Genomic DNA, 14,395 nt, shown 5'->3' with positions numbered 1-14,395 from the left:
TAAAAAAATGTGCAACTTGTGAAATGTTTGCCGAACTCTCTGGAACAGAACATGATCTAGCCAAGGAGGATGTCTTTGTGTGTGCCAGGTGCAGAGAGTGTCTAGAAATTACTAGACACTAGAATGCACTGGTTCCAAAGGAACTAGTTATTGTTGGTGAATCTATTGTTAGGGAGACGGATAATATATTGTGAAAAAGGATAGATGGAATAGGATCAGGGTGTGTCTGCCAGGGGCAAAAGTTGAAGATGTTGTGAAGCATATATCATCTTTTAAGGGAACAAAGGGTGATATTGTTGTACACGTTGGCACCAATGACATTAAGAGACACAATAGGAGGGAGTACGTGATGAGAGCCTTGTCAATCAATTCAGCCCTGGAGGAAATGTGCAAGGCTCATGGGGTAGAATTTTTTTTCAGCGTGGTCTGTGCTTGTTAACAGGAGACACTGCTTCTACAGGGATGGGATATACTTAAATAGAAAGGGTGCAAGAATATTTGCTGATGCTATCGAGGCAGTGTTAGGTGGGTTGAAAAACTGCTAGCTTGTGGGGGGATCACAAACAAAAAGGTCAAAAGTAGCCACAGGCAGACGTGAAGGTAATTCTTACACTACTTTTATTAGAATAAGCAGCGGTCTGGAGCAAGAGGTGCTGGGGCGTTTCAGGGACTGATGGCAGTCATCGTGAAACAGGTGGGTGTATGGGATGCGTTCGGGTAACTAAGAATAAGAATAGGTGCATGTATACCAATGCTAGAAGTATAGTAAAGAAATTTGATGAATTTAAAGTGTTAGTCAAGACATCAAAGGTGGATATTGTTGGGATATCAGAGACGTGGTGTCACACAGATATTAGGAATGCAGAATTGGAATTTGGGGAGTACAATATGTACAGGAAGGATAGATAGGATAGAAAAAGAGGAGGGGTTATGTTGTTATCACAGTGATCACAGTGTACTGATGTGGGACTTACTTAAAGATATAATTATCATCAGAGATAAAGGAAAGGATTTTTGCTTCCGTAAAGGTGACTACAGTGGTCTCTGACAGTTTTTAAATCCTGTACAGTGGAACCAACTGATGATGTTACCAACAGCAAATTCTAATTGGGAAGCATTCATGGAATTAATCATGAAAGCTACTAAACATCTCATACCTATTAAGAAATACTGTTCAAGGTTTAGACCTAAATGGTTGTCAAATGAACTAAGGAGACTCATGGCAGAGAAGAAAAATGCATGGAATGCATATAAATTATCAGGTGACACAGAAGACACAGGTGACACAGGAGACTAGTTTATAACTGCCTATGGCAGTTATAAACTAGTCTGTAATCAAGTCACAAAGGAAGTTAGGCAGGTGAAGGCAGATTATGAGAAATCTTTGGCAAAGGATGCTAAGAAAAACAGCAAGGATTTCTTTACTTATATAAACTCTAAAAGGAACGGGATGAATCAGATTGGTCCACTTGATATCAATGGTTTGACTGTTGATGATCCTGTTCAGATAGCAAACAAACTGAATGAGTATTTTGCATCTACATTCACACATGAGGAGTTATTAAGGATTGAAAATGTCAGAAGGTTATTGAATTGTAGCAGGGTGCTTAATGATTTTGTAATAACTGAGAGCAAAGTGGAGGAGAAATTGTTGAAGTTAAACATCAGAAAGGCACCAGGGGTCGATAGGATCTATCCAGTTATATTAAAGGAGGCAGCAAAGGAACTAAGCAAACCCTTAGCCATAATTATGACAGCATCCTTGGACTCAGGGGAGATCCCCATGGACTGGAGAAGTGCAAATGAATACCCAATTCACAAAGGGGGGATCGAAGGGTGACACAAGTAATTACAGACTAGTTAGTTTAAACTTCTGTTCTGGATAAAATAATGGAGTCACTGGTTAAAGAGGAATTGCAGGATCATCTAGACAAGACTGCATCAATAATTCAGACAGAGCATGGGTTTGTTAAGGGAAAGTCTTGTTTGACAAATCTGATTGGATATTATGGTGTGGTTACAAAGGAACTGGATGCAAAAAAAATAATTTTGATATCATATACAGTCGGTCCTCGTATAACACGTGTTTACATTACACGAATTCGATCATACACGATTTATAAACAGGGGAACGTTATCTTATATAACACGAACCAAATTCGCTTATGCACGATTCGCCTTTGTGTTTACAAGAAATGGCAGTCGAAAGCGGAATCACCCCAACAGAATGCAACACGATAGGAATGAAGAAGATTCTGAAAATGTATTTATGTGTTTTATATCAGTGAAGGGGAAACACATTTCACCATAATAACGTAAAAACTAACACAATTCCAGCTATTGGTATAATCGCAAATGCAATTAGATGGAGTTTACTACCAGTTTATAACAGATTCCACTAGCAGAAACAAAACTGGAAATTGTTTTTATTGTTTTATGGTAGTAACCCCCAGAAATGTGCTTTAGTAAAATGTGGGGTGTTAATAGTGTATCTCGGCCTTTACGGTGTTGTTTATTCAGTTGCTACCAGCGCGCAGCTTTGTTTATGTGTATCAAGCGTGCCTCCTCATTTTGTAATAGTGCTTTATTCCCTAAAAATGAGTAAAATACTTAAAAGGTGTGAAAAGGAAGCGTCCTGGTGAAGACACTGCAGATTCAGAGAAAAAAAAAAAAAAAAAAGCAATATCGATAAACAAAGGCGGACTGAGTCAAAAATTCTTACCCGGGAAAATTTATAGTGGCCTCATACTACGGTTTATGGCCAAAATCACACCGGCCTCCGGCCCACCGGGATTACCCGGGTAAGGCTTATGGCCAGTCCGCCTCTGTCGATAGAGAAAAAAATATGAAATTGTGAAACGCTTTGAGCGAAATGAAAGACCGTGTGATATTGCACGTGCTGCAGACCTAAATGAGGCAACGCCGAGAATTACAAAGAATGCGGAGAAAATAAAAACAACTTTCATAGCGGGAACAACTCAAAGTGTAATTAAAATCCATTAGATTAAGACAAGAATTGGAAAGGATGGAACGGCTGTCATCTGTTTGGATAGAAAATCAAACAAAAAACAAGTTTGCTTACGATAGAAGCAAAAGCATTAGCAATATTTTATTACGTAATAGTCGTAATAAAATACGTAAGCATTTTATTACGACTTACGTATTATAATTTATACTTACGTATTATAAAATACGTATTTTATTACGACTATTTGTTTAATATAATAATTTTTTTACGAATAAAATACGTATTTTATTTGTAAAAAATACTTTTTTAGTATTAAAAAATACTAAAAATACTTTATTATAATATAATAAAAAATATTTATTTTTTATTATTTATTATATTATAATAAAAATATATTATATTTTTTATTACGTATTTTAATCGTTATAAAATACGTAAGTATTTTATAACGATTAAAATTACCCGATTATTTATTGTGTTTGGTAATGTTTTGGTTCCAAATGTGTATTCAATCTTGGGTGGTCGGCACCTAACCCCACTTTTCCCATAGGGCCTGTTGTTTATATTGCACGATTTTGCATTGCACGAGAATTTCTAGGAACACAACTATCGTGCTATACGAGGACAGACTGTACTTGGATTTCAGGAAAGCTTTTGACACTGTTGCACATGGAAGACTACTGTACAAATTGGAGCAGAATTGTATTAAAGGTAAGTTGTTACAATGGATAAAAGGATGGTTGAGTGGGAGAAGACAGAGGGTGGTAATCAATGGGTGCTGCTCTTCGTGAAATAATGTTATTAGTGAAGTCCCACAGGGTTCAGTGTTGGGTCCCCTGTTGTTTTGTATATTTATCAATGATACTGATGAAGGTATATCATGCTTAGTGTCAGTTTGCAGATGATACAAAGGTTGGCAGGGTTATTAATGACAGTAATGGCAGTGTGCTACTGCAACATGATTTTGGAAAATTTGGGAAGATGGGCTGAGAAGTGGTAACTGAAGTTTAACTTTGACAAATGCAAAGTACTGCATATGGGTAGAAATAACCCCAGAGAAACGTACCACCTGTGTGGTACTACACTTAAGGTGGTAGAAAATGAAAAAGACCTGGGAGTAATTGTGCAGTCAGATATGAAGTTTTCTGAACAATGCAGGCAGGCTGCAAGTGCAGGTCATGGGGTTTTGTCAATGATATACAGGAATTTTGCTAGCAGGGAAAAGGAGGTGATTATCCCTCTGTATAAGGCAATGGTCAGGTCAGGCCACACCTTGAATACTGCGTACAGGTCTGGAGACTTCATTTTAGGAAGTATGTAGATTTGCTTGAGCATGTACAGAGAAAGGCAACAAGACTGGTGAGGGAATGAAGGGATCCTCTTACCAAGAGAGGCTTAAGTTCTGCAGATTGCAGCGGCTGGAGACTAGGCACCTGCGAGGGAATCTCATTGAGGTGTATATGGCCTTGAATGGGTTGAGCACACTGAATTCTGGTGAGATTCTTCCACTTGTTCAGATTACGAACCTAGGGGGGCATAAATTCAAATTGAGGAAAGACAGCTGTAGAATAGATGTGCAGAAATTTGCCTTTAGCCAGCAGATGGTTAATTGCTGGAACAAAGTTCCATCTGTCATTGTGCAAGTTGATAGGTAAAATAAATTTAAGGAGGAACTGGACAAACATTTAGAGGGAATGGTTGGGTGATTTTTTTTTTGGCTGATGCTACATCACATGTAGCATCAGCCTTGCTTTCTTGCATCACATTTCACGATTACTATTACTGTCACAAAAAGTGAAGGAACTCATCCAAAATGATAGGTGAATCACTGCTGTTGAGACTGCTCATGAAGCTGGACAGTCCACAGGCTCAGTACACACAATCCTGATGTGTACTGATTTAGGGATGCGTCATGTGTGTGCGAAGTTTGTTCCACGCTTACTGTCAGACAATCAAATGATCTGCAGGAGCCATCATAGGTGGTTTGTTCAAAAAAATTTTCGCAAGATCAAAGCTTCCTAAGAAAAGTGGTAACCGAGAATGAGAGAATGAGCCTACGAAATCGAGACTAAGGTGGAATCATTCGATTGGCACACAAAAACATCCCTACAGCCCAAGATGTGTTGTTCAACAAAATCCAATTTCAAAGTCATGTCAATCATTTTTTACAATGATGATGGCATAGTGCACTAAAAATTAGTAACTAGGGGGAGAAGCATTACTGCTGCTTACTCTGTTGAGGTTTTGACACATTTGTGTGACAATTTGAGGTGAAAACAACCACAAAAATGGAAAGATGGCTGGTCTTGCACCATGACAATGCACACAGTCACACAGCAATCAGGCAATTCAACAGTTCTTGGCTGCAAAAAAAAAAAAAACAGTCATGTGGCAGTCATCCTACGACTTCCCCCCCCCCCACCTTGTATCATCTAACTTCTGGCTGTTCCCTAAATTGAAAATGGGGTTTCAGGGTTGACATCAAAGAAACTGCTGAAGCAGGTGTGTGTGTGTGTGTGTGTGTGTGTGTGTGTGTGTGTGTGTGTGTGTGTGTGTGTGTGTGTGTGTGTGTGTGTGTGTACGCGCACTGGAGCAGAAAGGAGGTACTTTGAAGTTGATAGGCTAGTAAACCCAAATCTGGGAACTTGATGAAAGTAACTCATATCAGGGCAAAAATATTACTTAAAAACAAATGTACAAATTTCAAATGACAGTCATAACAATTAGTGCTAGTCTAGGCCAGTTAGCATGCATGAATACAAAAGAAACACATTTTGAAAAGAAAATTCCTTGCATTTCTTCGTGAGACAAAAAAAAAGTGGAGGAAAAAGTTTCCATTTGCTATTGGGCAATTATATACATAAAAATGGGCATTAATAGCATTGTTGTTGTCATTATTTTATTATTATTTTTGTAGTGAACATGCAGATTTGAATGCAATGCACCTGCATGTTCACTAAACACATACTACTACATATACACTGCTACTAAAAAGCCTTTGTAGTGAATTCTTCCAATAGAGGAATCAAACTTCAGACCTTTCTCCAAACAAGTGAAGGATAAATGATCTGCTATATCATTACAGAAAACCCATAAGCAATTTTAACTATGCTGTTTCTTCCATGATGTTATCACTCATTTGCATACGGCTTTCATTACAAATATAGTGGCTAATGTTAGACTAGTCAAAGGCTATTTTGTGAGATGACACAAAATAGCCTTGTCTGCTTAGTGTTGCTAAGCAGACAAGCCACTTAGCAACACTAAGAATCAAATTATAATGAAGATGACAGAATAAATTATCCATAATTCAACCACTACAGTTGCCCGACAAAAGCCATATTTACTGCAGTGGAAAGCTCAATACAGCAGAAAGTGATGTCTAGTATATAGTCAACGTCCAAATGACAACTTGTCATTATCTACAATATGAAGAACAATTTGTAATTTATTTTTTAAAAGTGAAATACTAAAAGAGAGAACTTCCCCAATTTTTTTCAGAAGCAACTATAACACATTTTAAATAACAATAATTTTGTTCAGTAAGAAAAAAAAATCTATTCTTTTAAAAATAAAAAGCAATTTTTTTAAATTTTTTTATTTATCTAAGTTGTTGGCAAATCAGCTTCTGTGGCCATATTGCACCTCCCAAAGTTTTTGCATTTTCTACTCTGATCCAAGCCCGAGGCGGGATTTGAACTCATGACCTTTGGGTTGCGAGGCAGGCACTTTACTCACCCAGCTAGCCCGGTCAGCCAAAAAGCAAAAGGACAGTTGTTTATTAGTGGATGTGCGGATGCTTAGACAAACAAATTTGCAAGTTTCAATATGTATATTTTTTTGTTTTTAGAATAACTGTATGTTTAATAATTTTTGTTTAAATAATTATTATTGTAATAAAAGTTTGATTTGAAATATGAATTCAAATAACTACATTTTTTTCTTACTTTATTGCACCTAATTAACACTAACTATAAAACCTTTTCAAGCATAAGAAGTGAATGGCAAGCATTTCATTCAGGCATATCATTATATCTAAAAGCTTTGTTAGGAAATGTTGATGGATTCATCATTACTTATTGAGTAAACGTGGTTTCGTTCAGAGAGCTTGGAAGTAATTCATGCAAAAAGGGGGGGGGGAGAAAATGATACTTACCTTCAGAAACATCAAACACTGTGTTGGTAATTTTTTAAATTAACTACTTTTACCCTTGTGAATTTGCATAAAAATGAACTAAGCTACTCTTATTAAAATAAGTGGAGCACAGTCCAGAAAAATCTGCATATTTACCATAATGTTACAGCTGTTATGCCACAGCCTTTGATCAATGGGAACAAATGGAAACACCTACTTTACTTATTTTACTAAGAGCTTAGTTTGTTAATTTTGACGTAACTGCTTAAGACAGAATAAAAATAGTGTGTTTATAAAAAAATTAACAATGCAATATTTTGTGTTTCCTAAAGTTTGTTAAAACTTTAAGTTTGGTTCAAGTTATTACCTGCATGATGTCATATAAATCATATTACCAGCATGGTTATTATCAACCAGGTAAGCAACATTTTCAGGAAGATTCATCAATGGTTACCTCAATATTCGAACACAGACTGACCCAGACCACCAAGGTAACCATTAAAGTAAAAAAGTAAAGTGCAGCCATTATCAATCCACTGCAGGATGGAAGCCTCCTCAACAATTCATGTTGAGGGAAATGGACCATAATCTGCCACGCTGGTCCACTGCGGGTTGGCAGATCGACCGTATTCAGCAGTCAGGGGCTTGAACCCTGGTCTACTCAAAGAGCGTGTGCTACTGCACTCCCGCTCCTGCCCACTCGGCTACGGAGGCCATCTAAGGTAACCATTAGCTTTGCAAAATACAGCTGATACATTTTTAAAGACCTGATAATGAATTCCAAAGTTGAGTTTAAAACACTATCACATTTGGAGTGGTTGGGTTGGTGATGGGCATAATTGAGAGTTCATAATTGATTATTTCAATTATACTGATATTGTTCAAATGATTCATTTGATAATGGAAACTCATTCAGTTATCAAAAGTCATTTGATTATTTCATTCAATTATTTCATTTGAATGATATAATCAAATTCTATTATTTGATCATTCAATTATATCATTCAATAATTTCATTCAAGTGATATAAATGAATGATTAGTAGTTAGTAATTACTAATCGTTTAATTATTTTGATTATTGAAATCACTTTCAATAATCTTTTTTGATTATTGAAATTCTTTTATCAATAATCAAACTAGATTATTGAAAAAAAAGAATGGTGGGCATAATTGAAATTCTCATTTATTTGATTATGCTCATCACTAGGTCGAGTACAGAGTATACAAGTATTTCATTTACTCATTAGATATTAAATGTGACAGAAATCACTTGGTACCTATCCAATAAATCTTGCAATTTAAGCTCAAGTTGGAGTTAAGGGGTTATGTAGTTAAGTATCATTTACTTTGTATTTTTGATTTAGTGATCTTCTCAGAATATCCTTCAAGAGTCTCTTTGGATCACTTCAGCAACTAGTATGGGCCAAAATAAAAAATATCCAGGTATATGATTTATTACTAGATGTTTATCAAATCAAAGTTAGCAATACATAACATATATAATCATCATAAGGAAATTATTCAAAATAATTTCCATTAAAAGTAACCAATATGCAATCACTAATTACAGTTGATAATATAAAAGCAAAGTTGATAATATATAGCAAAAAAAAAAAAAAAATTATCTTAGACAAAAATATTCAACAGAACCATCTTCAATGCTTGGAAAGTTATTTTTAGCTCAGTAGGAATTTAATGGCAAACAACCTAAATTTTGCCACAGACAATTAACTGTTTTTCAGAATAATAAAAATAAATAAATAAAATAAAATGAAACGGGATCTAGGCAGCATAAAAAAATATATATATACATTAATAACAGAGTATTCAAAGTATCTTACCTATAAAAATTAACAACTTGATTGTCAGCAAAAACATTGTTATAATAAGATACATCTCTCACCCACCCATTCACCATAGTTCTCAAAATACGAAATGCCCCTGCACACAGTGCTGTTTCATCATAACTTGCAAGAGTGAAGGCTGAACTTTGCCCTGTCATCATATTTTCTAAGGATGCTGCAGGAGCTGCATCAAAAGCAACACTAGAACTAATGCCTTCCATTTCTGTTATATTTTGAGACTATAAAGAAATAAACAAGCACCCGAATAAATAACTACATATACATGCTATACATATGCATACAATATACATTGAAAGAACAGAATTCATGTGATATCTGCTTCTGGGCAATGCAACCCTGTCACCCCTCTCACTAGTGGATGAACCCACTGCTTGGCAGGTATATAGGTACACTCTATAACTGCATTCACGTAGACGGTAATTCGATGTCAGTATGGATAAATGTCATGAGTTAACCAACTTTCAAAGAGTGACGATAGTGGGTGCCTGATGCATAGGTCACTCTATCCCTGGAGGTGGTACAGAAATTGCACTATCTCCATTCAACAGTATCAAGAATGTATCAGGAATACACCATTTCTGGAATAACATCTCATCGTGGGCAGCTCTGTGGTCAGAGAAAAGTGGTAGATGAAAGTGGCCGTCAATGTCTGTCTCCCATTGTTTCAGCCAACTGGAGAGTGACAGTGGCACAAATCACAGCTGACTTCAACGAGAGAGGTGCCAGAAATGTCACCACCAAGACCGTCAGGTGATCATTAGCCACAACAAGTTGGTAATGGGACCTGCCGACCCACCAGTCCCATTGCTAACACCAGAACACAGGACTCTATGCCTCAAATGGCCAAAAGAACATTGGCACTGGGCCTTGGATGATCGGAGATGGGTTTCCTGGTCTGATGAGTCTCCCGTTTCCAGTTATTTCAAGTGGATGGGAGGGTCCGTATCTGGTAGAAACTGTATGAAGCTATGCACCCGTCATGTCAACAAGGAACTGTTTAGGCAGATTGGACGGTCTGTAATGGTCTGGGGCATGTTCAACTGGCACACATTGGGACCTCCAGACGTATCTCTGAATGGTCCAGGTTACATGTCCATCCTTGCAGACATCTGCATCCCTTCATGGTCATCGTGCATCCACAGGACAATGCACCTCCCCAAAGAACCATGGTGACAAGAGCATTCTGCAGATTTTACCACCATTGAATGGCCTCCCCCTTCACCGGACGTGGAGCATCTTTGGGATGCTGTGGAGAGGTCCGTTCGAGCTTTGGATCCTCCACCCAGGAATGTGAGGGAATTATGGGTAGCAGTGCAGCAAGCATGGATAGAAATAAATAAAATAAATACCTGTGAAATGCTTTCATGAACTTAATGACTCACCATGTGACTGCCCTTATCCGCATAAAAGGTGGGCCATGTGTGTGTGTGTGTGTGCATGTGTACACACACACACACACGCACGCACATAGACATGCATAAATATACAAAGTAGAATCACAAATTGTAACCCTATACATTTTTAGCAGAATAAGCATTAAGAACTGGAATAATTGTCCCTACAGACCGAAGTTTCTAATAAAGTGCCCAAATATAATTAAATAGTGTAATGTACCAGAAATTGCACTAACTATTTAGATATATTTACTTAGAAAGAGGCACAGAAATACACTGCAGGCCACACAAACAAACACCTTTCCACTGTGACTAATGTTCTGAGTAAATGTTATACAAAAAAATACAAAAATAAAATAAAATAAAAGACCAGTTGATCTTTTATAAAAGATTATTATTTTGTTGGTATGCCAATAGAGCTTTAATTAATGCTTGCACTTTTCTGACATTGAGTGATCAGACATGAATTATGGTTTTTTGCAGAGTTAACTTGATTAATGGTTGCTATTTTCTGTTCCAAAGGATGATATAAGTTAGTTTTTCTATTGCATTTAAATCTAAAATATTTCCTGGTCTCAATAAGCATCAGACATGGGAACCTTACATAAAATTCTTTACCTACAGATAAAACAGTTATGGCATTTGGTAAATTTATCACTAACATACTGGAAACTATGAATAAACTAATTGTGTGATTGTGTAATGCATTTATATTGCTAGAAATGTGGCAAAGGGCAGAATCATGTTGGAGAAAAGAAGTTTTTGGTTTCCTGAAAGTAGTCTCTGATAATAGGTAAATGAGTTGCCTTTAAAATTTTTTTAATAATAATCACTATTGGCAGAACCATTTACAAAGTGCATTCTGGCCCACAAAGTATATTCAATGCAGTCAGAGTGATAAGCTTCAGTGGGTCAATTAAGCTAGGTCTTATCAAGAAATATTACGGATTCTCGCTGCTCAATCATCAAATTAGCATACTCTTTAGCCCAGATTAAGTTTTTTTTTTACCTCATAAATTTTGTCAACGAGGGCTTCTTATGATCTGAACTGTCCAATGAAGAGCTGTCACCAATGACAACTCTTCGTTGGACAGTTCTTTCACTTGCCCTTACACACTTGCATTTTTAGGTCTTTGGAACATGCATGATGATCATGGCTTAGGTTAGGGGTTTTATGGTACATCAGCATATAAGGCTATAACGCAGCAAGTCAAATGGTATAATGTAATTGAATGTCCATATAAATATATATATAAAATGACATAAACTAATAAATACAAGATTATATAAAACAATTATAAGAGATAAAACTATAAAGGCATTCTAAAGTAAAACTATATAAATTACTAAACTGTAAAAATTTCAACACATCTGACACACTGTTATCATTCAATAAAATCTGACTAAGTGTATAAGGCTCAGTCAGATGGCTGAAACATTGACAGCGTTCATTCTAAAAGAAGCACATTCAATTAAATTGTGCCAAATTGTTAAAAGGATGCCACAATTTCTACTCATAGGATGATCATCAGCCCTCAGCAGATAGGAATGTGTCGGTGACAATGTCCAATGCACAGCCAAGTAAAGATTACTTCCTCGTGGGCTGAATAGACTGCCAATACATAATTATAGGCTAGATTTGATATAGCTTGTTGGTGATGTGCCAATGCCAAGACTGTTGCCATAGTAAAGAGAGTTTGTCATGAATTTAGCTCTTGTATTCTGTATTGGGACTAAAAAGTGATTCTGTGGTATTGCTGATTTGGCTGATGCTTCAGACAATTAACTTCCTGTGATTCCTCAGATCACTAAGAATCCAGCGAAAGTAGATGTCAAAGTTCTGCAAGAGAGTGTAGCATTTGCAGTATCCAACATAACACTGGATGAGGAGTACATCTCATTTGTGATGAAGCCTTAATATGCTTAGGGAGTCAGTATATAAAATCCCACTAGTACCAAAGGTACTAGTGGGATTTTATGAACCAATTCTAATGTCAGTCTAATGCACAACTCTGCAATGTATGACATTTATAAGTGGTCTGCTTTTGCTTAGAAAAACACAAGTGGATTCCACGGATACTTCCAACTTTGAGCCATTTGTGTATACTGGCATGAAGTCAGAATATTTAACTCTATGTGCTGCAAAAAGTTAAATATGCATCAGGGGCTTAGAGGGGAACAGGTATCCTGTGTGTTATCAGACACTCAGCCTAAAACACTGATGGATCCAATATCTCTCTATTACAGAAGATTTAGGAGAAGTCCGGTTGGCCTGCCTCCCTAAAATCCACTCATACACACCTTCTCGATGGCAAGCCCTGTTACGTCACTTAGGTGGCAATGAACATGTAGAGTGGTTCTCTTCAAGACGCCTGGTCAGCATGAAGAGGAAAGGACCAAATCCTCCAGCATATGACAGCACGACAAAACAAATGGCCCTCAGTCCCCATTAGCTTTCACTCCCCCTCTTACGGCAGCGAGAGGATCAGAGTGGAAGCAGAGGGTGCTAAGAATCTCTGAGTACGACCAGGCTGCCATGCACGGAAACTGAACTTGGCCTGTTACAATGTAAGATCACTCATCGGTGAAGACAGGATATTAGAGCTGGAAAAGGAATTAGAAAATGTGAATTGGAATATCATCAGTTTGGCTGAAACAAGAAGAAGAAATGAATCACTTATAAGTTTATCAAGTGGAAATCTGCTGTACACCAATGGAAACAGTGAAAGGAGTGAAGGTGGAGTTGGGTTTCTGGTCCATAAAGATTTAAAAAACAACATTTTGGAATTCAAAAGTACATCACCAAGGGTGTCAAGACTAATACTCAAGATTTCTAAGAGATACAAGCTAAAGGTTATAATGATTTATGCACCAACATCGAGCCATGATGATGAAGAGGTTGAAGAAATGTACACCGAAATTGAGAGTCTTCTAGATGAGCAGAAAACCCACTGCACTATTCTTATGGGGGACTTCAATGCTAAGGTTGGAAAAAGACAAAACAGCACAGAAAGGGGAACTATAGAAAATTTTGGAATTGGTGAAAGAAATGAAAGAGGCAAAAGGCTTGTGGAATTTGCAGAATCTCAAGGATTGTCAGTAATGAACACTTTTTTCAAGAAAAGGGTGAACAGAAAGTGGACATGGAAGAGTCCAAATGGATTAACAACTAATGAAATCGACTTCATCCTCACTAACAGAAGATATATTGTGAATGATGTTACTGTCCTGAATAAGGTAAATGTTGGAAGTGATCACAGAATGGTAAGATGGTACACTTGATATAGAAGTAGGAAAGGAAAAAAACTGACTCGAGTAAATAATGCAAATGTCTTTGAGATAACAGAAAAGGAGAAAAAGCAGTATGTACTAGAACTTAAGAACAAGTTTGAGCTTCTGAAGACTGCTCAGGACCAAGATATCGACGAGGAATATTACAACTTTCTGAAAGTGATAAAGCCCAAGAAACCTATAGGGAAAAAGAAATCCAAAGAAGAAAAACTTAGTCAAGAAACACTTGTTATGATGAACCGAAGGCGAAAAATGAAGAGCAAGATAAACACTGACAAGTAAAAAATTGAGTATACTGAGTTATGCAAAGCCATTAGAAAGAGACTCAGAGAGGACATAAGATTTAACACAAGAAAAGTAGAACAAGCATTAAGGGAAAACAAAGGATTCAAATCAGCAGCCATGAGCAGTAATACAGAAAGACAAATGATACTCAAACTGAAGAATAGCGATGGTGTACTTATAAACAGCAGAGAAGGCATAATTCAAATAGCAGAAGACTACTACAGAGAATTATACAAGGAGTGAGGGAATGATGCCAGTAGTGAGGAAGATGGATTGCAAATTAGCAACACATACGACGTACTCGATATTCTTCCTGATGAGGTAACACATGCATTGAAGAAAATGAAGAATCAGAAAGCCCCGGGGGAAGATGAAGTTGCTGTAGAGTTGTTAAAATTGGGAGGAAGAGACATAACACAAAAACTGGTAAAGGCTCTTCACAAAGTGCATTAGAAA

The 14,395-nt window shown here is 36.9% G+C and overlaps 1 protein-coding gene across 1 annotated transcript in view; it reads right to left on the bottom strand.

Annotated features, from left to right (window-relative positions):
• Positions 1–14,395, bottom strand: part of PolE1 (DNA polymerase epsilon catalytic subunit 1) — a 650,197-nt gene that overhangs the window by 147,519 nt on the left and 488,283 nt on the right. The window contains 1 exon segment of the mRNA XM_090380641.1: positions 8,946–9,187. Within this exon segment, the coding sequence (XP_090236767.1) occupies positions 8,946–9,187 (242 nt within the window).

This window comes from Mastigoproctus giganteus, chromosome 9 (genome assembly GCF_048544385.1).
Source record: "Mastigoproctus giganteus isolate SK-2022 chromosome 9, ASM4854438v1, whole genome shotgun sequence".
NCBI classification, from domain to species: Eukaryota; Metazoa; Arthropoda; class Arachnida; order Uropygi; family Thelyphonidae; genus Mastigoproctus; species Mastigoproctus giganteus.
The sequence above is the reverse complement of the archived record's forward strand: the minus strand, read 5'-3'. Positions and strand labels throughout refer to the sequence as shown.